The 26,928-nt window shown below is 40.2% G+C and overlaps 1 protein-coding gene and 1 pseudogene across 8 annotated transcripts in view; one reads left to right on the forward strand and one right to left on the reverse strand.

The window, feature by feature from the left end:
- ELP3 (elongator acetyltransferase complex subunit 3) overlaps positions 1-26,928 on the reverse strand; it is a 119,430-nt gene that overhangs the window by 64,867 nt on the left and 27,635 nt on the right. For all 7 annotated transcript variants that reach the window (XM_089325450.1, XM_089325448.1, XM_002709449.6 and 4 more), the window contains 3 exons: positions 18,694-18,855; positions 16,036-16,162; positions 6,092-6,285 (listed from right to left, as the gene is read on the reverse strand). In XM_089325450.1, coding sequence (XP_089181576.1) covers positions 6,092-6,285; positions 16,036-16,162; positions 18,694-18,855 — 483 coding nt within the window. The remainder of the gene's footprint in view (positions 1-6,091; positions 6,286-16,035; positions 16,163-18,693; positions 18,856-26,928) is intronic.
- Positions 932-6,085, forward strand: LOC149127753 (large ribosomal subunit protein uL13 pseudogene; annotated as a pseudogene). The gene has a single exon (XR_016228896.1). The product of XR_016228896.1 is annotated as a large ribosomal subunit protein uL13 pseudogene (transcript).

The raw sequence follows: 26,928 nt of genomic DNA on the forward strand, positions 1-26,928 counted from the left end.
CATTCTGACCTCAGAATTAGCCCCTAAGCATTCGGATCAGGCTGAAAATCCCATGAGAACATTTCAGGCATGGAAAGCCAAGACATAGTGGCAAAAACTGTTCTGCATGAAAGATCTCTGTGAGTTAGACCCCAGTGGAAAGAAGGGGCCATCAAAGAAGGATGTACTTTTCTCTGAAGGGAGGAGATAACTTCCACTTTGCTTATGACCCTGTCTAAATACCGACGGAGTTTGTGGACTCAAAAGGCTTCCAAAACCTTGGCAGTTCATGTCAAGAGCCTAGGGTGGTCAAAAATAAGAGTGTTAATTGTTAAATCAACAACAGGTGTCACTGTGCATTAGTCCCCATGTTGGACCTCTGTCCTTAATGAGGTGTATTGTGAGAATTAACAGTAAAACGTGTCTTCAAACTGTACTTTATACTTTGTGTGTCTGTGTTGGTGCCAAACAGTTGAAATCTCTGCTTAGTTTAGAGTTGGTCTTCTGTATATAAAGTCAATTAAAATGAATCTTAATGAAGAATGGAATGGGAGAGAGAGTAGGAGGCAGGATGGGAGTAGGAATGGGAATAGGGGGAAGAAACACTATATTCCTAAAAGCTGTACATATGAAATTTGTATTCATTAAATAAAAATCTTCAAAAAGTACATCTTTAATAAGAACTGGAATATAAAAATGCAAATGGCACATCTGCCACTGTATGGAATGTACTGATATAAAGATGACTCCCAATTTTAAAGGGAAGTTTTTGGAAAAAATAATGGAGGCCTGTTTAAATACATATATTCAAAGTGGCTTTAAAATAGCTTGGCAGAGTTTTTGCCCATGTTAATAAAACACTGGCTAGAAACAAGGAAGAAAACACACATTCTGGAGAATTAGCAATATTCTACAAATTCTGTTGAAAAAAATATAAAATCACAAGATTAAAAAAGAAACACATTGGAATCACAGAATGGTGGTACAGAGCAGACACAAAAGACACATTACATTGACTAGTAAATGAAATCTCATATGAATAGACTACCTCAGCACAGTACAAGCTTAGTTTAGAATTCAGAGACTGTTGAGAATAAAAGTTGCAACATTAAAGAAATTTGGATCATTTTAAAATGTACTAGAGTAGTCCTTTGGTAGCTGTAGGGGATTGGTTCCAGGACCCTGAATCCTTGGGGATAGTAAAATTGTGTATACTCAAGTCCTTCCATAAAATGCCTTACTATTTGCATAAAACCTCCACACATCCTCCCATACGCTTTATTTCTGTGTTACTTAAAATGCCTAATATAATTTAAATGCTATGTAAATAGTTCTACAATATTTTTAGAGAATAATGACAAGGAAAAAAATCTATCCATGTTCAGCATGACAACATCTTTTTTCCTCTTGAAAAATCTTTTTTTCACTCTGTAGCTGGTTAAGTCCACAGATGCAAAACCTATGAATACAGAGGACTGACTGTATACAGAAAAAAACATGGGAGCAGGTGTTCGATGCAGTAGGACAGACTCTGCTTGAAACGCTTGTATCCCCTATAGGAGTGCCTGGTTCAAGTCCTGGCTCCTCTGATTCCAATTCAGTTTCCTGCCAAAGCGTACTTTGAAAGGCAGTAGATAACAGCTCAAGCACTTGAGTCCCTGCTACCCACGTGGGAGACCTGATCTTAGTGCCAGGCTTCGGGCTTTGACTTGGCCTAGCCATGACTATTATGGGCATTAGAGGAATGAACCAGTTGATGGATGATCTATCTGCCTGCCTCTCTGCCTTTCAAATAAAACGAAAACAAATTTTAAAAATAAAAAAAAACAGAACATATGTAAATAAAATGAATAAAAAGTAAAATATAATAAATATGAATGAATTCTTAGGCAGGTAAGCCACAGTAATTCTTCAGAAATATCCAATGCAAAACAAAGTAACATATTTGAAGAAATTTTCCCCATGCTCATCAAAAACATGCTTTATTGAACATTAGTTCACAGTAAGCTAGCTATAGTGAAAAGAATGAATGCTAATGAAAACTTACATAACAAATGATTATATTAAAAACATCAAACAATAAAAACAGAGTAGAAAGTACTACACAGATTTTAGTCTTTATATTAAAAAGTTTAGCAATGATCACATTCAAAATTAAGTAAATCACCAGTCCTAAAGCATGAAAATGTGGAATCATGGCTAGAATAATCCAGATGACTCTCTTTACCAGTGGCATTCACTTTGTTAGCAACTGAGTCATCACTACCTTCAAACAATTCACTGTGCTCAGACTCACCAAGGATATTACTAATTCCCCATTTTACAAGAGATTTCACCACAACCTCTTGCTTTATAGCTTCCCACTAAGTTTCAACTCACCCACACAATTGTGAAGTGAAGTTATCACTTTAAAAGTCTCAAGCCTACATCCATGTGTACTACTCCTCCCTCACAAACACTTTAGAGATTAGATTTGCTGCACTTGTTTTCTTCAAGTCCTTATTTTCTCAGTTGGTGGTAGGCTAGGATAATGACCCATAGTGGTATTTTATAAGTCTATAAAATTAAGCTTTTAATGTTATAGCAATGTCTCTGCTGCTTTTGACTCAATGGTTACGGCAGTAAGAAATCTCCAGCTGAAAACAAAGGGGGAGAGTGCACATTCTGCTTCTGATGGCCTCTGTGATCCATGCTTCTTACTGCGGCAAGGGACCATGGTATCTCTGGATAGGAAACTGGTATCTATATTCTGTGATATCTGCTGCCACGCTCTGCTGCTGGTAGAAGCATCCTCACTGTTCTCTGGTTGCCTATGTCAGTTAGATGCAAATTATTTTTCCCTTTGCCTCTGTTAATGCTATTTATTGCACCTTTGTTTTCTACTCCATTATTTTAAAATTTTTTAAACAATCTCAAAATCACAGAAAGTTCCAAGTGTGGTACAAATAACTACCTTCCTGAACTGTTTCAAAGTTAAGTCATTAACAAGATGTCTCAACACTCTCAGAACACTTTTGAGGATTTCATATAAAGATATTATCTTACATAAACACAATACAACCATTGAAATTGGAAAATTAACATGGATACTTTATTATCATTGTAATCTTACACCATATTCAGTTTTATCAGAAAAAGGAGCTGGTTCAGACCTAATGGAATTCTCTCCTCCCTTGATCCTGATACTTGGAAGATTATGGGCCAGTGATATTTTAGGTGTTCCTCAGTTTGGGTTTGTCTAGCAGCTCCTGCTCATCATGATGAGATTCAGATCATGGAGTTTTGGCTGAATGACACAGAAGCGCTGCTGTGCTGGTGGAATGCACTGTGATCTACACTGTTATTGATAACCTTCCCTTTCAGCTGCCAGGCTTTTCCTGGCCACATTACTCTTTCCCACTTGGTAATCTGTATATTTCGGGGAGATTTTCTGAAACCGTGCATGATCAATTCTAGCTACACTGGAATGCAGTAAGCAGTTAGTGGGTGGTCATGTTCTACAAAGTCAGCATGGACACTGATTTCGTAAATGATGAGTCACCGCCCTAGAGGAAATGCAGTGTTAGATTTCTGAGAGCCTCTGGTGGTAATATTTTTGTCAACTGAATGATCAATACAGAACTTTGTTTCCTATATGTTTATGTATAGACACCTTTCTTAGTGTGTATCACTGATTCATTAGCACTGAACTTTGTGGCCAATGGCTCTACAACTGGTGCCTTAACAAAGCCCATCCAACACATGCATTTTCTTCACAAGGCACAGCACAGTGCAGAGAGCACATTCAGCAGTGTGTTAGGGGACATCTTAAAGTGAACCTCCAACAAACTGCATATTTTTTAAACACTGCAATAAGCAAACTGCAAAAAGGACTCACCCCTTTTTTTTTTTACAGTGCAAATTAAATAACTCTGGCTGCTGTGGAAGATGGCGGAGGAGCAGGTCCTGGTGCTGGATGGCTGAGGCTATCTCTTAGGCCACCTGGTGGCCACTGTGGCTGAAGTACCTGGCCTCCGTTCCCAAGTGGATGAACACCAACCCCTCTCACGGCCCCTACCACTTTTAGGCCCTCAGCCGCATATTCTAGCAAACTGCATGAGGCATACTGCCCTATAAGTGGGGCCAGGCTGCCCTGGACTGCCTCAAGGTGTTCAATGACAAGAAAAGCAGATGGCGGTTCCTGCAGTCCTCAAGGTTGTACATCTGAAGCCTATGAGAAAGTCTGCCTACTTGGGGCACCTGGCTCATGAAGTTGGCTGGATGTACCAGGCAGTGACAAGAGAAGAGGAAGGAGAAGGCCAAGATCCATTATTGGAAGAAAAAGCAGCCCATGAAGTTATGGAAACTTGAGGAAAAGAAGGTAAAGAAGAAAATTAACAAAATCACAGATGTCCTCAGGACACGTGGACTCCAGGTCTAAGCCCAATAAAGACTGCAACAAGAAGGCAGAGCACCACCATGTCTGACATAAGCTAGGAACACGTATGTCAGGTGACACATTTTCCACGTCTGAGAATGACTGCAAAAGTGCCACAAGTGTTGATTCTGAGTCACAAATAAACTAAAGTGAGTGGGCAAATATGGAATCTGACAATTAGGATTGACTCTAAATATGTTCCTGAATCATACTTGTAGTTTATCAATCATATGTGTGTGTGTGTGTGTGTGTGTGTATGTATCAGAATGGACTCATGGATTCTTATTTTATTCTTGGTTATAATTTGTTAAAATCAATATGTATTCTGATACACAAATTGTCCCAGATTTGGGCAATGGAAGCTCTTCAAGATGGTTCCTGCACCTGTCTTTCAACATTTCCTTATATTCTGATACTAGAAGTTACAGGTATGTGGGCAGGTATTTGGCACAGTGTGTAAGACTGTGGTTAAGAATGAGATACCCACATCAAATATTGGAATATTGGATTGACTAAGTTTTTTTTTTTTTTTTAAGATTTATTTATTTATTTGAAAGTCAGAGTTAGAGTTAGAGTTATAGAGAGAGAGAGAGAGGGAGGGAGGGAGGGAGAAAGAGAAAGGTCTTCCGTCCACTGGTACACTCCCCAGTTGACTGCAACGGCCGGAGCCGCACCCATCAGAAGCCAGGAGCCAGGAGCCTCCTCTGGGTCTCCCATGCGGGTGCAGGGGCCCAAGGACTTGGCCATCCTCTACTGCACTCCCGGGCATCCCATATGGGTACCAGTTCAAGACCCAGCTACTCCACTTCCAATCCAGCTCTCTGCTGTGGCCTGAGAAAGCAGTGGAAGATGGCCCAAGTCCTTGGGCCCTTGCACCCATGTGGGGGACCCAGAAGAAGCTCCTGGCTCCTGGCTTTGGATTGGCACAGCTCTGGCCATTGTGGCCAATTGGGGAGTGAAACATCGTACGGAGGACCTCTCTCTCTCTCTCTGCCTCTCCCCTCTCTGTGTAACTCTGACCTTCAAATAAATAAATAAATCTTAAAATTAAAAAAAAAAAGATTGGAAGGATACAGGTAACTTTGTGGATCCTAAAATTTTTCCTGAGTGTTCTGTTTCTAGTTAATAAATAAATAGGCCCATGATTGCCAATGAGATCTTACTTTCTCTTTTCTAGGAAGAAACAGTTCAGATAATTTTTTTAAGCTTTCAGGAAAATGGCATACTTTCTCCATATTTATGTTAATATCTGCAAAGAATGATTGCTTCCATTCTTTGCTTTTCTTTTGGAGGACCTAATAAAAGGATAAGTCACATGGCTACACCTGCTCCTCTCACACCCATTCCTGTATCCAGCCTGAAGTGGACCTGGAAGAGGAAATCCTGAGAGATCAAAAGCACTTCAGAAGCAAGGACCGCCATGTTCCATCATGACTCCATCTCCAGGCTGATGAGCAACAGGACAGGTAAATAAGCATGAATACCAGTGACGTGGTTTAGACATGCTGTTCTTTCATTTCTCTCCCTCCGTATTTACAGATAGCATTCCAGATATCTCATTTTTAACAAAATTAACAAAATTTAACAAAAAATTAGACACCCTCCATATGAAATCATTTCTTCTTTTCCCTTTAGAAATTGTAAACAGCTAAGACTAGCGAGCAATTATTTCTGGAATACATGACAACACACTACCTCTGTACTCGGTACACTCTAGTCCACGGAGGCACCAGGGCTAAGATCCGAGCCACCAACTCTATCAGGTCACTAGGAGAGTAACTCTTGTATCTTCCTGATTGCCAAAGCTCATAAAGCCCAGTTCCGCGAATCACCAGCGTAGGGTAGAGTTTCAAGCCATCAGGGCGAAAAGCAGGGTTCTCAAAAAACTCCTGTGAACAGAGAACAGAAAATCACTTCTCCACTCATTATACAGGTAACCCATGGTGAAGCCTCAATCCTGAGCCAGCTTTGCTCACAATGCCACCAGCCCGAGCTGCCTTTTCTTTCTGCAAGGGAAGGTATGCTGACAGAACAGAAACTGATTTTGTAGCCTCACTGGAGCAAAACAAGTGTGTGCTGGCCTACAAGGCCCTCTGTAGTCCAGGCCTTGTCTGCTGTTGCCATGTCTTCTCACGTCACTACTTACCACCCTGCCTGTCTCCCTCGGCAAAGGCAAATTCCTCTGCCTGGAAACTTTCTTTACCTACTCAATCTGCAGCTCTCAGTTAGAATGCCACTTTTTTTTTTTTTTTTTTAAAGATTTTATTTATTTATTTGACAGGCAGAGTTACAGATAGTGAGAGAGAGAGACAGAGAAAAAGGTCTTCCTTCCTCTGGTTCACTCCTCTAATGGCCACAACGGCTGGAACTGAGCCGTCCAAAGCCAGGAGCCAGGAGCCTCTTCCTGGTCTCCCATGCAGCTGCAGGGACCCAAGCACTTGGGCCATCCTCTACTGCTTTCCCACGTCATAGCAGAGAGCTGGACTGGAAGAGGAGCAGCCAGGACTAGAACTGGCGCCCAAATGGGATGCCAGTGCTGCAGGCGGAGGATTAACCTAGTGCACCACGGCGCCAGCCCTGGAAAGCTACTTCTTCAGAGACGCCTCCCTGACTTTCAAATACTAGTTGTTCCACTTAAAAAACATTTCACTGAACTCTGTACCAGGGGTCTTGAAAAGTTCATAGAAAATGATTATTATTTTACACACACACACACACACACAAAATCTTTACCTTTTTTTTTTTTTTTAAAAAGTTTTATTTATTTGAAAGTCAGAGTTACACAGAGAGAGGAGAGGCAGAGAAAGAGAGAGAGAGAGGTCCTCGATCCGCTGGTTCACTCCTCAGTTGGCCACAATGGCTGGAGCTGCACTGACCCGAAGCCAGGAGCCAGGAGCTTCTTCTGGGTCTCGCACGTGGGTGCAGGGGCCCAAGGACTTGGGCCATCCTCTACTGCTTTCCCAGGCCATAGCAGAGAGCTGGATGGGAAGTGGAGGAGCCGGGACTAGAACCGGTGCCCATATGGGATGTAGGCGCTTCAGGCCAGAGCATTAACCCACTGTGCCACAGTGCCCCCCCCCCCCAAAAAAATACTTATCTTTTAAATTCACTTTTCTACAAACTTTTTGAAGTGTCCTCATATTTCTTCCTTAGTAACATCACACAAGATATTTGCCTTGACCTCCATACAACATTCTCCTTTAATAACACAATACATTTAATTGATTGAACTTTTTCCAGAAGTTGTGACAGGGGTCAGTGCTGTGGTACAGCAGGTTAAGCCACTGCCTGCAATGCAGGCATCTCACTTGAGTGCGGCTTTGAGTCCCCACTGCTCCACTTCCAACCCAGCTTTCCGCTAATATTCCTGGGAAAGCAACAGAAGATGGCCCAAGTGTCTGGGCCCCTGCTACCCATGTGGGAGACCCAGATGGAGTGCCAGGCTCCTGGCTTTGGCTTGGGCCAGCCCTGGCTGTTGCAGCCATCTGTGCAGTGAACCAGCAGAGAGAAGATCTCTCTCTCTCTCTCTCTCTCTGTAACTCTGCCCTTCAAATAAGAAAGTAAACAAATCTTGACAAAAAAATAGTGACAGAAACAAACAAAAAGTTGTGACAGAGATCATTTGCCTTTCAAGACCTAAAATGTCCACTACATGGCCCCTTACAGAGAAGGTTTACTGATACCTGGATGTGAGTACTGTGTCCTCAGACCAACTGGCACCATCCCTAACCTGGGCTACACACTGTTCATTTGTTATCTGGACACTCAGCAATACCTCCAACGCATCGACTTTTGGCACAGTTACTTCTTGTATTGTCTCATCCCAGCTGGCTGCCTTATTTTTTCTGAGATGCAGCAAGGAGACACCAGGCACTCTTCTTTGCATGACTTTGCGCTGATAATTGGCTCTAATCCTGATTTTTCACGGTATGTATTGAAGGAATGAAGGAAGATTCACACAGTTCCCTCTCCTACTGTGTCATTAGTATCTACCCAGCCAATAGTACCATACCTTACACAATGTAAAAAGGAATACCTCCTGCTACATTATTCTTACAAAACTTTCCATTGTTTAACTTGCTTTTCAAAGAAATGTAATTATAGACTTTTCGATCTCTCTCATTGATTTCTGACATTCTTAAATGCTATATTCTTTACACATCATTTGATCTTAAGAGATATTCCTCTATAATTGTTTTTTTTCTGTAACATAAACATTTTAAAGATTAATCAGGTATTTGATATAAATATTTTGTAGCCATCCACAGAGAGTATTACGTGAGTCATTTCCACCTCATCAGAAGTCACATTTGAATGCAAGATTTCACAAAAGTACTTCCGGTATTTGTTTAAGTTTAGGAGACATATGGGCTTATATTCGCCTTTTGTCAGAATAAAGATAGCTTGGATTTCGCTGGACTTTGGCTAAACATGGAGAATTAAAATATGTTTCCCTCCAAAACTACACTAAAATAACAGGAAAAAAAAAACTTTAAGAAGTTGAAACCTAGAAGAACACAGAGAATAACAGACAAGGGGGACAAGTCTTCCAACAAATTCTTGGAAGAAAATGGTTAGAAGACTGGTAGGTGACTTTGCAAGTGAAGAAAACTGCAAAGTATCGCAAAAAGGAGATTTTAGTGAAAGCCCAGCTCAGTCATACCAGAGAGTCCCAGAAAGGCTAACAGAAGTATTGGCAGGATGGAAAAGAGATGGAAATAAACACTAGGTAACTGCATCAGTCTGTACTCGGAGATTTATCTCTTATTTTTTTGTACCTCCCCTGTACAGGCAGATGAGAAGTTTTATCCCTAGAGAAACTGCAGAGTTTCTGGACTTCAAAGATTCCAGGCACAAAGGAAGGGCTGGATGAGAATCGAAAGCAAGCAAGCTGACTGGTGGACTGGCCTGCCCCCTTGGGGCCAGAAGTCAATTTCCTGTAATTTACTCCTGCCACCCACCCTCAAGCAGGCTGCTGGAGAGTTCATCTTCAATTAGTATAAAAGAGTTCAATACTGTTATTTAGAAACACCCTGAGAAAGGAGAGGAGTGCCTGACATGCGCATCCTTCAGGGAAACATAGCAGCAACCAGCTACCACAGGCCATCTGGCCTTCCAGTCCCCAACTCGTACAGCATCATCATTTGGCTAAGCATCACCTGGAACTTGGAGAAAGCCTAGAATGTGACAGGCAGACCAAAGTAACAAGAGAAAAGGCACCTGAAGGAAATAGAGGCACTCTAGAGGGAAAGGAAAACAAAAAACAACCTATAATTAATTCCTTCAGAAAGACAAGAAAAAGATACTGCATTCATAAAACAAGAACAGGATGTTGTAGAAAACTGAACTAGAATAAAAGGAAAAAATGTTGCAAATTAAAACCACAACAGAAACAAAAATATTTAATACAAAGATTGAAAGATAAAGTTAAGCAAAAGAAAGCAGACTAGAAATGCTAAAGCAATAGAAAACAGAAAGGAGTGTTAGATCATCAGTCTAGGAGATCCAATGTTTGCTTAACAGAAGGAACACAGAATATGGGAAGAGAAATTAAATAGTGAAAGAAAACTTCCCAGGTGATAGGGTACTTCAATGTCTAGCACAATTAACTAAAAATTTCTTACTAAGATACAACACTGAGATTTTACAACCTACGGGATAAAGAGAACTTTCCAAAATACCAGAGGGGGTTAAAAAAAAAACCAAGGTTATATATACACGTAGAATTAACAAATATGTAATTAGGAATCAGAACACTATTGGGTTATTTAAGAGCAGTGCTAAAAACTATAAGACAATAGCGTAATGTCAAAAATAAATAAATGGGAGAAACCCAAGGGAAAATAATTTTAGCCTAGTGTAAGGTAGAATAAACACTTTTAAACATGTAAAGAACTTACTTCCCATGATGAGTCTTTTTAAAAATGAACATTTTTTTTTTTTTTTAAGAGCTAGAGCAACAGAGTATGTGAGGCAGAGACAGAGAGACAATTATCTTCCATACATCCAAATGCATAAATCAGCTAGGGCTGGGCAAGCCTCGATTCAGGGCCCCAAACACTTGAACCATCACCTGCTGCCTCGCAGGGATGCACATTAGCAGGAAGCTGGAATTAGGAAGGGAGTCATCCAGGCACTCCAACACAGGATGCAGGTATCACAAGCAGTGGCTTAGGCGCTACACCAAATACCTACCCCATGAATCTGTTTATAGGAAGCTGCCAGAAAATATGTTTCAACAAAATGGAGTAATGAATAAAGAGGATAACCTAAGGTCCAGAAAAGAAAGGATCCAAGCCAGGAGAGCAGAGAAGCGCCATCTAAAGCATACTGATTTCTGTTACAGTACTTATAGTATATTTTGACTTTTATAATCATATTATATAAATCATATACTTTATAATATTATATAAATATACTTATGAATATATTACTCTGATGTAAAGTTTTGAAACTATAAAAAGTGAACTTTTGTCTGTGTAAATCTCTAAGATTCAACTTGAGAGGCCGGCACTGTGGCATAGTGGGTTAAGCCACCAGCTGCAGCGCCAGCATCCCATACAGGTGCTGGTTCAAGTACTGCTCCACTTCCCAACCAGTTCCCTGCTAATGTACCTGGGAAAGCAGAGGAAGATGGCCTAAGTACTTGGCCCTTGCACCCACATGGAAGACCCGAATGAAGCTCCTGGCTTCTGACTTCAGTATGGCCCAGCCCTGGCTGTTGCAGACATTTGGGGAGTAAACCAGCAGGCAGAAGATCACTTGCTCTCTGTCTCTCCTCCTCTCTCTGTAATTCTGCCTTTCAAATAAATAAATCTTAAAAAAAAAAAATCCAACTTGACCATTTTCTGCTAAGAGTTCTCTGGATTTCCATATCATTTAGGTCATGCACAATCACTCACACCAAAACACAGTTCCCTCTGCCTGACAAAAGTATCATGGAAAGGGTACTTGATTGAGAGTGGGCTCTACTTGAGATTCACTTCTGACTACTATCTCACCCTCATCACACCTGGTTCCCTGGTCTGATGAGGCTACACTTGGTGTTCTTTTCTTATATAATTCTGCACTTACCTGTACTCCATGACATCACTTTAAGTAAAGAGCCTTTATGTTAAAAATGAAACAAACACCTCTACTCACCCCCCACCAAACCTCAACTTCAATCTCACTGGTTTTTGGGGAAAGCAGTTCAATGGAAAAAAAGAATTTCAAAAGGTCAAAAGGGCAGAACAAACATTAACAGACTGAAAGATTTGTAATTACTGATGGGAGATTACTAGAGACACATTTTTCCTTGAGGGAAATAGACATTCATCAAGTATTTTCAGTAATCTGAGATCAGATATCCAGGAACAGTCTAAGTTTTAGAAGAATAAAATATTCAAACAGCTGAAAGCTATTTTGAGCAACTAAGTCCTATCTGAGGATAGGTAGAAATGGTGAAGTTAATGCCTGCAGGATAAATTTTTTAAGATATTAATCTCCATTAATCTCCTTGTTGTAACAAGGATAAGCTTTCAGCTCTATAATTAAACTTCTTTTTAAAAATATATTTGTGTTTATGGATAATTTAAGTAATACTATTTGTCATACATAGCTACAAGCTCTGCATTTACCACCGTCTAAGAATGTGACTTTATAAGAAACATATGTAAATGAACAGGATTACACACTTAGTGACAAAGAACTGACCTATATAACAAAGCGTGAGTTCTAAGCCATTTATAGCTAACATGGCTATAAGATCTTAGTGGGCTCGGTTGTGACTTTATGGGTCCATGCCAGGCAGGCAATCCTGTTCTCTCTGCAGAGTAAAATTTTTGTGGACTTTCGCAATTATACAAACAGAATCATGACTTCACAACCCCTCCTATGCAAGAGAACACATTAAGGGAAATATATCTGTAGTTATTATTAAGGAATTCTGGGCAGATGTGATAACAAAATAAAGCAGGAGAAAAAGAAGTCTTTAAAGTATAAAACTATTACCTACTAAGCCAAGAAAGGTTGTGAATTTACAGTAGGCCTAAATGAGACTTTAACAAAAACTATGGTTTTGAAATTTTTATGCAAACATTTTAATGAAATATCTTAGATACTGAAAAGCAACGAATCATAATTGTGTATCCTGACAGTTTTTTTTTTAAAAAAAAACACATGTAACCAGAACCCATTGAAATCAAGAAAAAGAACATTTTCAGAAACTCAGAAGTATACCCGTCTCTAGTCATAATTCCTTCCAAAGTTTTTTGAACTTCATATTAATAGAATTGAATATTAGGTAGTCGGTTGGATCTGGCTTCCTGTGCTCAGTATTACATTGAATAGAATCAGTCATGTTGTTGCATTAAGTTGTATTTAGTTCATTCTTGATTTATAGCACTTTACCACATGATTACAGTACACTATATGAGTTCTTTTTTCTTTTTTGTATTTTAAAGATTTATTTATTTATTTGAGAGGCAGAGTTAGAGAGAGAGGAGGGACAGAGAGATCTTTCATCTACTGCTTCACTCCCCAACTGGCTACACTGACCAGGGCCAGGCCAGGCTGAAGCCAGGAGCTTCTTCCAGGTCTCCTATGTGGGTACAAGGGCCTAAGGACTTGGGCCATCTTCTGCTTTCTCAGGCACATTAGCAGGGAACTTGATCAGAAGTGAAACAGCTGGGACTGGAACCACCACTCATACGGGATGCTAGGGCTACAGGCTGCCTGAGCCACAACACCAGCCCCTATTTGTGTGTTCTACTGTAATTAGGCACTTGGGTTATTTCCGTTTTGATATTATCAACAGCAATGTGAACATGTCTTTTGGTAAATATATGTATGTACTTAGGCTGCGCAGTACATTGTGACTAGAATTGCTGGGTCATAGGATATATATATGCTCAGCTTTAACAGATACCGCCATACAGTTTTCCAGCATGGATGGACCAATTTATCTTCCTGCCAGCAGTAAATGAGAGTTCCAGATACTCCATATTCTTACCAGAACTTGACATTACCTTTTTAAATTTTGCCATTCTTACCCATTTTAGTGCATTTATAATAGCAATGCATTGAAGTCTTAAAATTTTATCTCTACAAAAACTAAGTACCCTGAGATGTGGACAGATTTATCGGCTAACAAATACCTGTTTTGTAAAATGCCTATTCAAGTTTTTCCCCATTTTCCTACTTGGCTTTGCCTTTTTCTTATTGATTTGCAGGCAAGTTATAAATTAACTTGCAGCTAATTTTTTTTTTCAAGAAAGAATTCAGATTTTCATGTTAGCTTCATTTTGTCAGTCCTTTTTGGGGATGCAGCTAGCAAGAAATACAGTTTGCTCTGTGGGTTCTTTTGAAATGATTACAAACAAGTAGATAAACATCTACTTGTTTACATGAAGGGTTGTCTCTGCAATTAATGAACTATCCCTAATTTTAAAGAAGGAAAAATGAATAGTGAGACTGAGCTGCTATTACTTGCTATGGTACTAAAATATCACATTTTTCAAGAGCACTTAAAATTTTGAAACCTGGTTATCCTCCTTTCTGGTCCACTGAGGAGCTGCGGCAAAGCAAAGTGTGTTTCTGGTGACTCTGAGGCTCGGTGTCTGAGTATCTGGCTGTTTAGTCAGGGGAAGATACCAGACTCAAAATCTACCACACAACCAGTACGGGCAGTTACTAATATGGACATCTGTGAATTAATGCTTGCTTGTAAACAGGCCTTCAACTGCAGTTTATTAAAGCTTAAATAATAATAAAAATAAACTTTCTAAAAGTAAGGAGAAAATTACTAATTTCACACAAATTAGGCATACTGAACTCCATTTTTCTAAACAGAGGAAATAATTTGATAAATACTCTTGTCTCCAAAAGAAGAAAAAGAAGCACACATCCCCTTCCTGAGAATCTGAAGAAAAACAGACGACCTGACCACTCTCATTTCCCTAGAAAAATCTAATATGGATCAAGAAACTGTGGTAGAGTACACAAAGCAAAAACAAATCTAGAATTCCAATTAGGCATTGAAAGAGAAAGGCTAGAAGAAAACAGAAACAGATTTCTAAGCTTAGAAGTATCTCAAGAAGAAAAAGTAAAAGGTTAAAATAGGTTGGGGAAAATATTTGCAACAAACATAATAAACATTGAGTCTAAAAGGCCTTACATAAAAGTTCATGTAAATTTAGTATCAAAAGGATTAACATCGCCATAGAGCAACTGATTAGAACAAAAACACACAGTTTCTAGAAGATAAAAGAAATATAACTAAATACAAATTTGAAAAGTATGTTACTACAATTCCAAGATGCATGTTAAAATGACACTTTTATCTGCCAAATTAGCAAAAATTAAAATACACATATACACAGTATATATAAATGTATATAGAAAATACAAAATCAGAAAAGAATTATTTGAGAAGGATAACACTGCTGAAATGAATATAAATTGTTAACAACCCTCTGAAAAGCACTTGGTTAACACAGTGATGTTCTTAAAAAGTTTATGCCTTTACCTGATAATTCTACTCCACTGCATTTATTGTAAACAAACCTAAATACTATAAAATTTATAAACATAAATAAGTTATTTACCTGCAGAGCTATTTGGCAAATCCAAAATTGGTAATATCCTAAACTTTGAAAGTGGTTAACAATGTCTGACGTATTAATTGAAACATTTAAATATGTTAAGAGAGGGCCGGCGCCAGCACCCCAGTTCTAGTCCTGATTGGGGCGCCGGATTCTGTCCCGGTTGCTCGCTCCTCTTCCAGTCCAGCACTCTGCTGTGACCCGGGAAGGCAGTGGAGGATGGCCCAAGTGCTTGGGCCCTCCACCCGCATGGGAGACCGGGAGGAAGCACCTGGCTCCTGGCTTCGGATCAGCACAGCTCGCTGGCCGCAGTGGCCATTTGTGGGGTGAACTAACAGAAAAGGAAGACCTCTGTCTCTGTCTCTCTGTCTAACTCTGCCTGTCCCAAGAAAAACAAAACAAAACAACAAAACAAAACAAAACAAAAAAAACATGGTAAGAGAGATCAGGCTACACAACATGGATAGATGCTGCTTAGAATGTTAAGTGAAGGGGTAACAGGTTAAGCCTCCACCTGTGGCACTGGCATCCCATATGGCCGCTGGTTTGAGTCCCCCCTGCTCCACTTAGGATCCAGTTCCCTGCTAATGGTCTGGGAAAGCAGTGGAAGATGGCCCCTGCACCCTCATGGAAGACCCAGAAAAAGCTCTTGGATTCTGGCTTCGGGTCAGCCCAGCTTCAGCTATTGTGGCCGTTTGAAGGGTGAACTAGTAGATGGAAGACCTCACTGTCTCTCGCTCCCTGTCTATAACTATGCCTCTCAAATAAATAAATAAATCCTAAAAAAAAAAAATGTTGAGTTAAAACGTTGCTATTAAAACCCCCCAAAACACTAAGCATAAAAAAATCTTGGAAAGAATATATTAAGATGTTAGTTTTGTCTGATGCCGGAGCTGTGCATGACTTCCCTTATTCTACTGCATTTCTAAATAGATGTATTGCTTTAGCAATGATTTTTTTTAAAAAGGTCAATAGTAAAACAAAAAACAAGAGCAGAGAAGTTATAGGAAACATGCAAATGCAGTTTAAATTAGCCTGGTTTAAGTTAGCACTTACTGTAAACTGTTCAATGTCTCTTTCTAGTCCCACATTTGGCAGATCGGGCATCATATGAGCCACAACTTTGAAACCAGAATCCTTGGCCAGGTGAAATGACTCACATACTGCCTTCACAGTGTGCCCCCTGAAGAAAGAAAAGTGACTATCTGTTACACAAATAAATGGGTTGCAAAGGGAAAACAGTCTCAGACACACATAACAGAAGTTCCACAATCGTGAGTCAAGCCTGCGGGAGAAAAGAACTCCAGAAGTCATTCTTCTCTTCACTGCCTTCTGAGGAGGCCTGGGAGAAAATCGTTTTACTTCTGAGGTATTTCTCAGAAATCCCCTTATGTAGTTTCTCAAAGTCTTGAAAGTAAATGACTAGGGTAGTAAGCGTTAATATATACTAAAATTATTTGGTATAGCATCATCAGTAAAAATAAGCTTACTAATGTAAATATCTGTCAGAAACAAGAACAATGAGCTGAAAACCATTCAGAAACTGCAGTTTGCTATGCTCTTTCCCTCAAAGATCTTGTGAAATTATCTGCAGGAAGAAAGGAAAAATGAAGTCTATGATTCAAAACAGATTTCACTATTAGATTTGGAGAGTCATTTAAAAAATGGAAAGAGAAAATTATTTTGTGAGAAAGCAGAATCACTTAAGGCCACATGAATAAATCATCTTAACTTGGCCTTTCTATTGCCATATCCAAGTAGGGAACAAGTCTCCTAAAGACTGAATCCTAGTGTTAATCCCTTTCACCACAGAAAGACACTAGAAGCTACAGATTCCATCAAACTCTCTGTGGATGTCCCTATCCATTTTCCTAGTTTCAATCTCTATCTAATCTCTTTTTGCTAGTAACTTCCAAATTTCTAATGACGAGGCTAGGCCTTGTTCCTGAATTCTATACCCAAATACCTAATACTTCAAAGTTGTACTACACATATGGTAGCCAGTAGGCACATCAGGTTATTCAAATTTATATTTCCTTTACTTAAAATGAAAAAACTAAGTTTTTCAATTGCACTGTTGTATTGAATTGTGCAAGTATAGAGAATTTTGATCAATGTAAGGTACTCTATTTGTTGGCCCTGTGTTAAGGCAAATCTTTCTCATTTGTTCCATAAATATCTAAAGTTTAGTATGTCCAAAATGAAACTCATCTTTCTTCCAAGCTTTCCTGACTTCGCATTATTTCCTATCTTCATTTCCAACCAGTCACAAAAAAACTACCAATCATTTCCTGTCCAGGACGTCAGTCTTTCTTGCTTAAATCACTGTAACAGCCTTTTAACTGGCCTGCCTTTCAGCTTGCTCTTCTCTAATCCAAACCCCATACTGGAACTAAAGTGATCTTTCTAAAATGCACATGCTCCCATCACAACTCAGCTCTCAGATGGCCAGTGGCTTGCTACAGTCCTCAAAGCCCAGTCGCTCTGAGCAGACCTCCGAGACGCCTTGTAAACTGGCTCCTCTGCTTGCTTTCCAGCCTCAACTCTTATCACTCTAACCGAACTCAACCACTTTGAGCTCAGAAATGTGCTGTGTGCTCCGATGTAGAGGTTTGCTCTTATTTTCCTATCTGAAGCTATATTCCTGTTTTGCACTTTACTAACTCCTACTCTTACTCTAACTTTTAGCTGCGATTCATTTTCTGCACACAGCTTCCCTGACCTTCAAGAAACCCTGTCCATTCCACAGGTTCCTCTCCAGCATAGGCCTAGATTACTACAGTGCTAGAACCAGTTTTCTGGCTTTAAGTCTTTCCCTACATAAGTGCAAGTGCATTCTATTCAAGTTACTCTTTCTCAAGCATGATATCCATTAAATTCTTCTGAGAGCTAAAAACTCTCAACACATCTCTATTACCTACAGGAAAAATTCCACCTTTTCGAGCCTGGCATTCTTCCTGGTTGTTTCTAAGACGTTTACCAGTGTCAATATCCTTACTTCCTTCTAGCACAACCCTCAATTTTATCGACCCAAATCCTATGAAAATGGGATTTTCAATGCATAACTTCCTCATGAAACCTGCCTTGACCATTCTAAGTCAGTGATCTCTGTTGTCTAATGAACTCCTTTGGTCCTAGTTCCCCACTAACTCAGAAATAAACTATAAAGTTCCTGATTTAACTTAATATTTATAGAGGAAACAGAACTTCATATGGCTCCACTAACCCTTATTTCCTCCTTCTTTACACTGACACATTTTTCAAAGTTCATTTCCACTGTCTCACCAAATTCTCACAGGTCCCTGCCAAGTAAAGCCTGCTCCACAAAAAATTAACCTCTTAAACTTCATCCTGTCTTCCTTCTTATTCAGACTCTTTTCTTTGTTCCATTCTCCTTGGCCTTTCTCTTGCCTTACACTACTGACTTGGGGTCCTGTCTCTTGCTTGCTCTGGAGGAGGCCTTATAAAATGAGAACAGGGAGAGACAGGAGCATGTCTATAGGCCGCTGGAAAAGAGCTCATAAAGAAAGACTGGAAAGGAAGGAAAGAGGGGATGAATTAGGAGCATGGATAAAAGGACTCTGAAAAGGAGAAATACTTATAAACGCCCATTTCTCTAAGACTGGTAAGAAGGAAGAAAGGATGAGTACAAGTGCAGAGAAAATTGGCGGGGATACAGGCAGGCACGAGCAAGATCATTTGCTGCTGTCTTACCTGTTGGTGTCTCTAGCCACATCTTCATAGACACTCTGTACCCCAATCTCCAGCCTCGTGCAGCCATAGGTCAACATGTCACTTAAGTGTCGCTTCATGCAATAATCTGGTCTGGTCTCAATAGTAATTCCAATACACTTTGTGAGGCTTCTCTCAGAATACCTGCAGAACAAATCTAAAAATAACAAACCTGCCACAGTTTTAGGGTATTTATTCCCACTCAAAGGTCTGTTTTGTGTTTTTTTTTTTTTTTTTTTTAAAGATTTATTTGAAAGTCAGAGTTACACAGAGAGAGAAGAGGCAGAGAGAGAGGGAGAGGTCTTATCCGATGGTTCACTCCCCAATTGGCTGCAAATGGCCGGAGCTGTGCTGATCCAAAGCCAGGAGCCAGGAACTTCTTCCGGGTCTCCCATGCGAGTGCAGGGGCCCAAGCACTTGGGCCATCTCCCACTGCCCTCTCAGGCCACAGCAGAGAGCTGGATCAGAAGTGGAGCAGCCGGGACTTGAACCAGCACCCATATGGGAGGCCGGCGCTTCAGGCCAGGGCATTAACCTGCTGCGCCACAGCGCTGGCCCCAGACTGCTTTGTCTTAATCCTCCTGGTATGAAATAGTGTTTAAGAGGGTGGACGCTGGAGCCAGACTGCCTAAGTTCAAATCCTTGCTCTGTGGTATAGAAGCCTCAGCCTGCACTGCGGGCATCCCATATGGGCACTTGTTCGAGTTCTGGCTGCTCCACTTCCAACCCAGCTCCCTGCTAATGAGCCTGGGAAAGCAGAAGATGGCCCAAGTGCTTGTGCCTCTGTACCCATGTGGGAGACCCAAAAGAAGCTGTTGGCTCCTGGATTCAGCCTGGCCCAGTCCCCGCCGTTGAAGCCAGCTGGGGAGTGAACCAGCAGATGGAAGATAAACCTCTCTCTCTCTCTCCCTCCACCCTCACCTTCTATCTCTGCCTTTTAAATAAATAAATAAATAAATATTTTTTTAAAAAAGGCAACAGAGCTATTAAGGAATTAAAAAAAAGAAACCAAATCCTTGTTCTATGTAAACTGCCATGCTATTCACCTCTCTGTACTAGACAGTCTTTATTTGCAAAATGAGAGAAATAACAGTCCCTACACCTCATAGGACTGATGTGAGTGAACTAGCACACTGTAATGTTATTATCATTATTCTTCTTCTGCAATATGCTGCAACCATAATCACCCTAAAAACGGTAATTTCAACTGTGAAGACCAATTTTTCAATTCCTAGCAACCATTTTTCACATAAGTGAAAACCATCTGTGTTATTTATTTGCTACTCCATAGAGTCATTTTAAATAAAAGGAAAAAGCAAAAGGGGAGGCTAGGTGTAACGAGCATAGGAATAATTCAGATGAAATGTCTTCTACATCACCAAAGTCTTTCTGCCAAGCTATTCCTTTTGGCAGTAATTTACAAAATTAAGAAACATTTTTGTCTCTCACTAAAACCAGATACTAAGGCAGTAAAAGTACCACTTTAGATCCAAGCTATCTGAGTTAATGACCTTATTGTTGGCCAAAGGTCCACAGAAGTAAAATTCAAATGCTTAGGGGGCTAGTGAGAGAGGGGGCAGGGAATTCAAATGGACAGGGGCCACTGCTGGCCGAGCCCTGTGCGTTACACTCTATCGATATGGACCCTTCCCAGCAGCTCCATGCAGTGTGTCTTCCCATCTTCCTCTGACGGAACAATACACTGGGGTTCAAATGGAGTAAACAACTTGTCTAGGGGTACAGAATAATAAAAATCCAACTCCAGATTTAAAGCTGGGCCCACCTGACTAAAATCCTAGCTCTGTATTTCATTTCCTACATTGATTGGACCGCTCAGCATGGGACAACAGGTCTCCCCTTTTCAACACTTCTAGATTCTGAGAGCCCCATCATGCTCTTCAGCACACACTTCCCCAGTTTTCTACTTTCTGTGAGAAAGGTGAGGGAAATCTTTTTTGCCATCTAATTTTCTTCTTTCCAAAGGTGTTTGTAGTTCTTTCTTGAAAAGGAAAAAAAATCATAAAAATCCCGTAATTTTGTAACTACTCCATTAGGTTCATTGCTTCATTATTAAATGTCACTAAGAACTGACATATTTAACGTTAGTAATAATTAACAAAGCTAAGACTCACAGAACTAGAGGAGCATTAGTTCCAAAGCCTTTCATTTTAGACACTGAAACTCTTTTGTACTATTTATTTCTGTCTTCTATGGGGCTTTATGTAGGATTAGCAAGCAGATGCAATCAGACTAAAAGGTAAACAACCAGTTCAAATTTACTAACAAATGAGTTATAAGACCGGGAAAAAAAAAAAAAAAAAGAGAGAGAGAGAGAGAGAGAGAGAGAAAGAGCTCCTATCTTGCCAGATAGGATGCTACTAACTCATTTCTCTTCTCTGAAACAACAGAATCAGAAAGCTTCACGCCTCTCAGATAGTTAGGCACAAGGCATTAGTAACAGATGTTCACAGTCCCATAAGATATATAACTCACCTTCTTCCCACAGCAACTGCAGGTTTGAGGGAAAAGAGTGTTGTTTTTTTTTTTTAAAGATTTATTTATTTATTTGAAAGGCAGAGTTATGGACAGAGAGGGAGAGACAGAGATTCCATTTGTTGGCTCACTTTCCAAATGGCCACAATGGATACGGCTGGGTCAAGCTGAAACCAGGAGACTAGAACTCCATACTAGTCTCCCTCTTGGGTGGCAGGGACCCAAGCACTAGGGCCATCTTCTGCTGCCTTCCCAGGGTATTAGCTGGGAGCTGGGTTGGAAATGGAACAGTCAGGACTTGAACCAGTGCTCATATGGGATATCAGCATCGCAGGTGGCAGCTTAACCTACTGTGCCACAACACTGGCCAGGCATTTTATTCTATTTTATCTTTAAAATAAATACTCAGGGGTGGGAATTTGGCCTAGCACTTAAGATGCTGGTTGGGACAGTCACATCCCATATCAGAGTACCTAAAATCAAGTCCCAACTCCACTCCTGAATCATCTTCCTGCAAAAGTGCACTCTGGGAGGCAGCAGATGACCCAAGAAGTTGGGAACTTGGGCTTCACATGGGAAATGTGGATTGAGTTTACACGTTCTGGATTTGGCCTGGCCAACCCTGGCCATTGTGGGCATTTGAGGAATGAACCATTGGATGGAAGTGCTTGCTCACACGTGCTTGCCTTCTCTCTGCCTCTCAAATAAATAAAAAACAAATAAACACTCATATATTAAAAATAAGAAATAAATACTCATATTACAGCCAAAGCAAACCATCAATATGAAGACTGATAACGAAGCAAGGTAGAATGCTCTCAGTGAGTAGATCATAAAATGTAAATGAGAACATACTAGAACCAGGCATTCTAAAACTGCATCATAACACTCCTATTAACTCATATGTTTTAAAAACCCAAGTATTTCTTAAATGTGATGCCACTAAGTAGGGAAGCCTGGTGGCACAATGGAAATTTCCATCACTGGGAAAAAAACAGAAAAGGCAATTTCACAAATGGGAACTTGTCTAGAGGAAAAAGAAAAAATTTCCTAGCTGATCTTTCTGTCACACAGATCATCAGAGGCTCAACCCAGGATAAGACAGAGAAAGCCGCTACAAGGACGATGGGTCTTTTCAAAGGTAATCAGAATATAGTATAGGACATGGAAGCAAACCTTATTCTCTAATAAGAATTTAACTCCATTTCAAAAATGTATCTTCTCTGGGGGAAAAAGTCATTACTTTCTACAGGAAGCAGCAATGGAGGAAAAGTCAAATTTTAAAAGTCAATATTTTATATTTTTGCCAGATTTGTATCTTCATCTAAAAAGTAATTAAGAAAAAATTCTTATCAACTTTGAACAAAAACAATGGAATGTTTCCTAAAGAACAGAGTATAATGTTGTTTTCCCATAAGTTCGCTGTATGTTTTTATTAAATTTTGTTAATGTATATATGTAATCCTACAGCTCACTAAATGTGCTTCTTCATTGATCAGAATGTAAAGATATCAATATGACTATGCTTTAATATGCAAATACGTGCACACAGGCTTTCAACTAATCTAAGGTGACATCTGAGGACCCACAGCATTTCCACAGCTTCCCAATAGGATGGTCCTCCCTTACTTTCTTCTTCAACTCCCACAGCTTCTAGGGGCCACAGGCATTTCTGTATACAGCAACTGTATCAACTTCTAAGGGACAAAGCCAGGACTTACATGTGGACTGTGGATTCCAACTCCACTGCTCTATTTGTGAGGTTATATAGTCATCTTCATTAAACCTATACAGCCAACCAATGTGGGGCTATGCTATATACTATGCTTTTCTACATGCTATAAGGAGAGGCCAACTGTAAATGATACAAATATTCTTTGGCAAGCATAAACTAAGCCAATAACTTATATTGACAGAATTTTGTGCAATTAGGGGTGAGAAGCAGCAGTGGGGAGAAATGGGACAAAAATCTGGGAATTGGGGCTGGCACTATGGCGTAGCGGGTGAAACTGCCACCTGAAGTGCCAGCATTCCATATGGGCACTGGTTCAAGACCCAGCTTCTCCACTTCCAATTCAGCTCTCTGCAGTGGCCTGTAAAGCAGTAGAAGATGGCCAAGTCCTTGGGCCCCTGCACCCGCATGGGAGACCTGGAGGAGGCTCCTGGCTCTGGATTGGTGCAGCTCCAGCTGTTGAGGCCATCTGGGGAGTGAACCAGCAGATGGAGGACCTCTCACTCTCCCTCTCTCTGACTCTCCTTCTCTCTGTGTGTAACTGTGACTTTCAAGTAAAAAATAAATAAATCTTTTAAAAAACAAACAAACAAAAAAAGAATCTGGGAATTTAAAAGCAAACAAAACCCAAAGCCTTCAAAAGACAGGTCACAGACATTTCCCCTTCAGTGACATCATCCCTGAGCCCCTCGGTTAGAAGTCTGCTCTCGCTTCCAAAGCACCTTGCCCATACCATGAATAACTGGCCTTGTTATTTATAGATATGTCTGCCCATCTAGACAGGAAGATCCTGGAGGACAGTAAGCTTGAGAACATTTAGGTTAATTGTTTAAGGGCTTCAGCATTAAAAACTCTCCAATTAAAAAAGTTCAAATCTGAAGAATGAACAAACGAATTAGAATAACTGGGAATATAGCAGGTCTCTCACCACTCCCAGCAGCCTCTGGATGATTCTATTGGTTATCTTTCCTCTGGCAAACAGCCAACCCTAGCAGATTTCTAGGGATAGGCCAGGTATTCTGTAGAAAGTAAAAATAAAATAGTGGATGTCCCAGAATCACTTAACAATCTAGCTTTAGGGACATGACATACAGCAGACAACAAGAACCACTAGAGAACAAAAAGCTAGAGGCCGCAGAAATATAAAAGGGTATAGATGATTCCTTGGGAATCACATCCCTATTTTTGGAAAGAAGAAAGTGACCTACAAAAGTACTATCTCTTTGCACAAGGGCCCCAGCCAGGCAGACACCAGTGGAAGGACAACACACTGATTTTAATGTCTCTTAACTGTCTTCCGGAAACCAGCTAGTGATTCTCTCCAAGCAACCTTCTCCAAGACATATTACAGTCAAACTGCCAGAAGTCAATAAATTTTAAAAATTGAAATCATATCATCTTTCATAGATACAGTATTAAACTAGAAATCAACAACAAGAATAATGGAAACTGTACAAATACACTGAAATGGAACAACACGCTCTTAAATAACAATGGATCACTGAAGGAATTAGAAGGAAACTGACCTTCTGCATTTTTCTTTTTAGTATTGATTTCATTTATTTCTGTTTTGATCTTTGTTATTTCTTTCCTTCTGTAAATTTTGGATTTGGTTTGTTCTCTGCTTTTCTAAGTCCTCAAGGTGTATCTGAGAACTCTATTTTCTTTTGATATATGTATTTATTGCTATAAACTTCTCTTAATACTTCTCTTATTTCTCTATGTCTCACAGATTTTTTTTTTTATTTGACAGGTAGAGTTATAGACAGTGAGAGAGAGACAGAAAGGTCTTCCTTCTGTTGGTTCACTCCCCAAATGGCCACTACGGCTGGCGCTGTGCTGATCTGAAGCCAGGAGCCAGGTGCTTCCTCCCAGTCTCCCATGCGGGTACAGGGGCCCAAGCACTCAGGCCATCCTACACTGCCCTCCTGGGCCACAGCAGAGAGCTAGAGTTGAAGAGGAGCAACCGGGACTAGAACTCGGCGCCCATATGGGATGCCGGCACCAAAGGCGGAGAATTAATCAAGTGAGCCACGGCACTGGCCCCCTCATAGATTTTAACATGTTGCCTCTTTCTATTCATTGTTTTAAGAAAGAAGGGGTAATCACTTAGATTCTTTAGAAATTAACAGCATAGGGGTCAGCACTGAGGTGTAGTAGGTGAAGCTACTGTCTGTGGCGCTGGTATCTCATATGGGCACAGGTTCAAGTTCTGGCTGGTCCACTTCCAATCCAGCTCCCTACTAATGTGCCTGGGAGAGCAGGGGAGGATGACCTAAGTGCTTGGGCCTCTGCAACCACGTGGGAGACACCGAAGCTCCTGGCTCCTGGCTTTGGATTGGCCCAGCTCCAGCCATTGGTGCCATCTGGGGAGTGAACCAGCCCAAGAAAAACTTCTCTAATTCTGACTTTCAAGTAAATATATAAATATTAAAAAAAAAAAAAACCCTAACAGCGTAAAGGAATATTATGAACAACTTATTACCTAAAAGTTTGACAATTTGAATGAAATAGACAAATTCCTTGAAAAATTCCTACAAAAGGGATAAAGATAAAAAAAAAAGCTTTGTATCTAATAAAACAATTGAATTAATTATCTAAAACCCTCTCCCAAAAGAAAATTCTAGCCCTGGACTGTTTCACTGGCGAGTTCTAACAAACATAAAGTAGTAACATTTATCTTACATGAACTCTTTCAGAACACAGGAGAAATGCACTTCTTTACTTATTTTGTGAGCCCAGCATAACACTAATACCAAAATCTGATCAAGAAGTTACAAAAAAAGAAATTACAGACCACCATCAATTATAAACAGACATAAAAAACTCCCTATGAAATATTAGCAGGGTGAATATAGTAAAATATAACAAGGACAACACATTAGGACCAAACAGGTTCCTTCTAGAAATGCAGGATTATTTAACATATAAAAATCACTCAGAATAGCTCATTTTGTCACAATACAGGAGAACCACGTGATCATTTAAATGGGCACTGAGAAAGCATTAGGCAAATGAGTTAATGATAAAACTTCTCAAGAAACTTCTTGCATCTAATAAACGTATCTACAAAACACCCACAAGCAACACTGCACTTAATATTGAAATGGTAAATATTTCCTATAAATGTGGAATAAGACACAAAGGCCTACTCACCACTTCTACTTGATGCTGTACTGAATGTCATAGCCATAGCAATAGAACAAGGGAGAGGAAAGCACACAGATCCAAAAGGAAAAAACACAGCCAGCAGTGCTTATACATCTCCACAAAAACACTTGTCCGAGAATGTTCATTGAAGTTTTATTCATAATGGCCACAAACAGCTGTGCCCATCAATAAGCATGAACTAACTGTGGTCTATGTAAACAACATAATACTATCAGCATCATTCAGCACCCAACAGCTACCAAAACACCCAACAACACTGATGAACCTCAAAGAAGCAGCACTCAGTGAAACATGACTTACACACACGAGTATATGCTATGTGTTGTCATTTATATGAAGTTCTAGAATAGGCAGAACTAGACCATGGTGGGAGAAAAAAATAAACAAACAGAAGAATGACTGTACCTAAGAGATGCAAGTTAAGGATTTACTGGGAAGGGGAATAAGGCAAATTTCTGGGTGCCAGCAATGTTTGGTATTTAAAAAAAAAAAAAGATTTATCTATTTATTTGAAAGTCAAGAGTTACACAGAGAGAGAAGGAGAGGCAGAGAGACAGAGAGACAGAGAGCTCTTTCATCTGCTGGTTCATTCCTCAGATAGCTGCAATGGCCGGAGCGGAGCTGATCTGAAGCCGGAAGCAAGAAGCTTCTTCCGGGACTCCTATGTGGGTGCAGGGGCCTAAGGACTTGGCCATCCTCTACTGCCTTCCCAGGCCATAGCAGAGAGCTGGATCGGAGAGGAGCAGCCAGGACTCGAACTGGCACCCATATGGGAAGCCGGCACTGGAGGTGGCAGCTTTACCCACTACGCCACAGCACCG

Source organism: Oryctolagus cuniculus, chromosome 2, assembly GCF_051225735.1.
Source record: "Oryctolagus cuniculus isolate XC-2025 breed Fujian yellow rabbit chromosome 2, ASM5122573v1, whole genome shotgun sequence".
Classification (NCBI taxonomy): Eukaryota; Metazoa; Chordata; class Mammalia; order Lagomorpha; family Leporidae; genus Oryctolagus; species Oryctolagus cuniculus.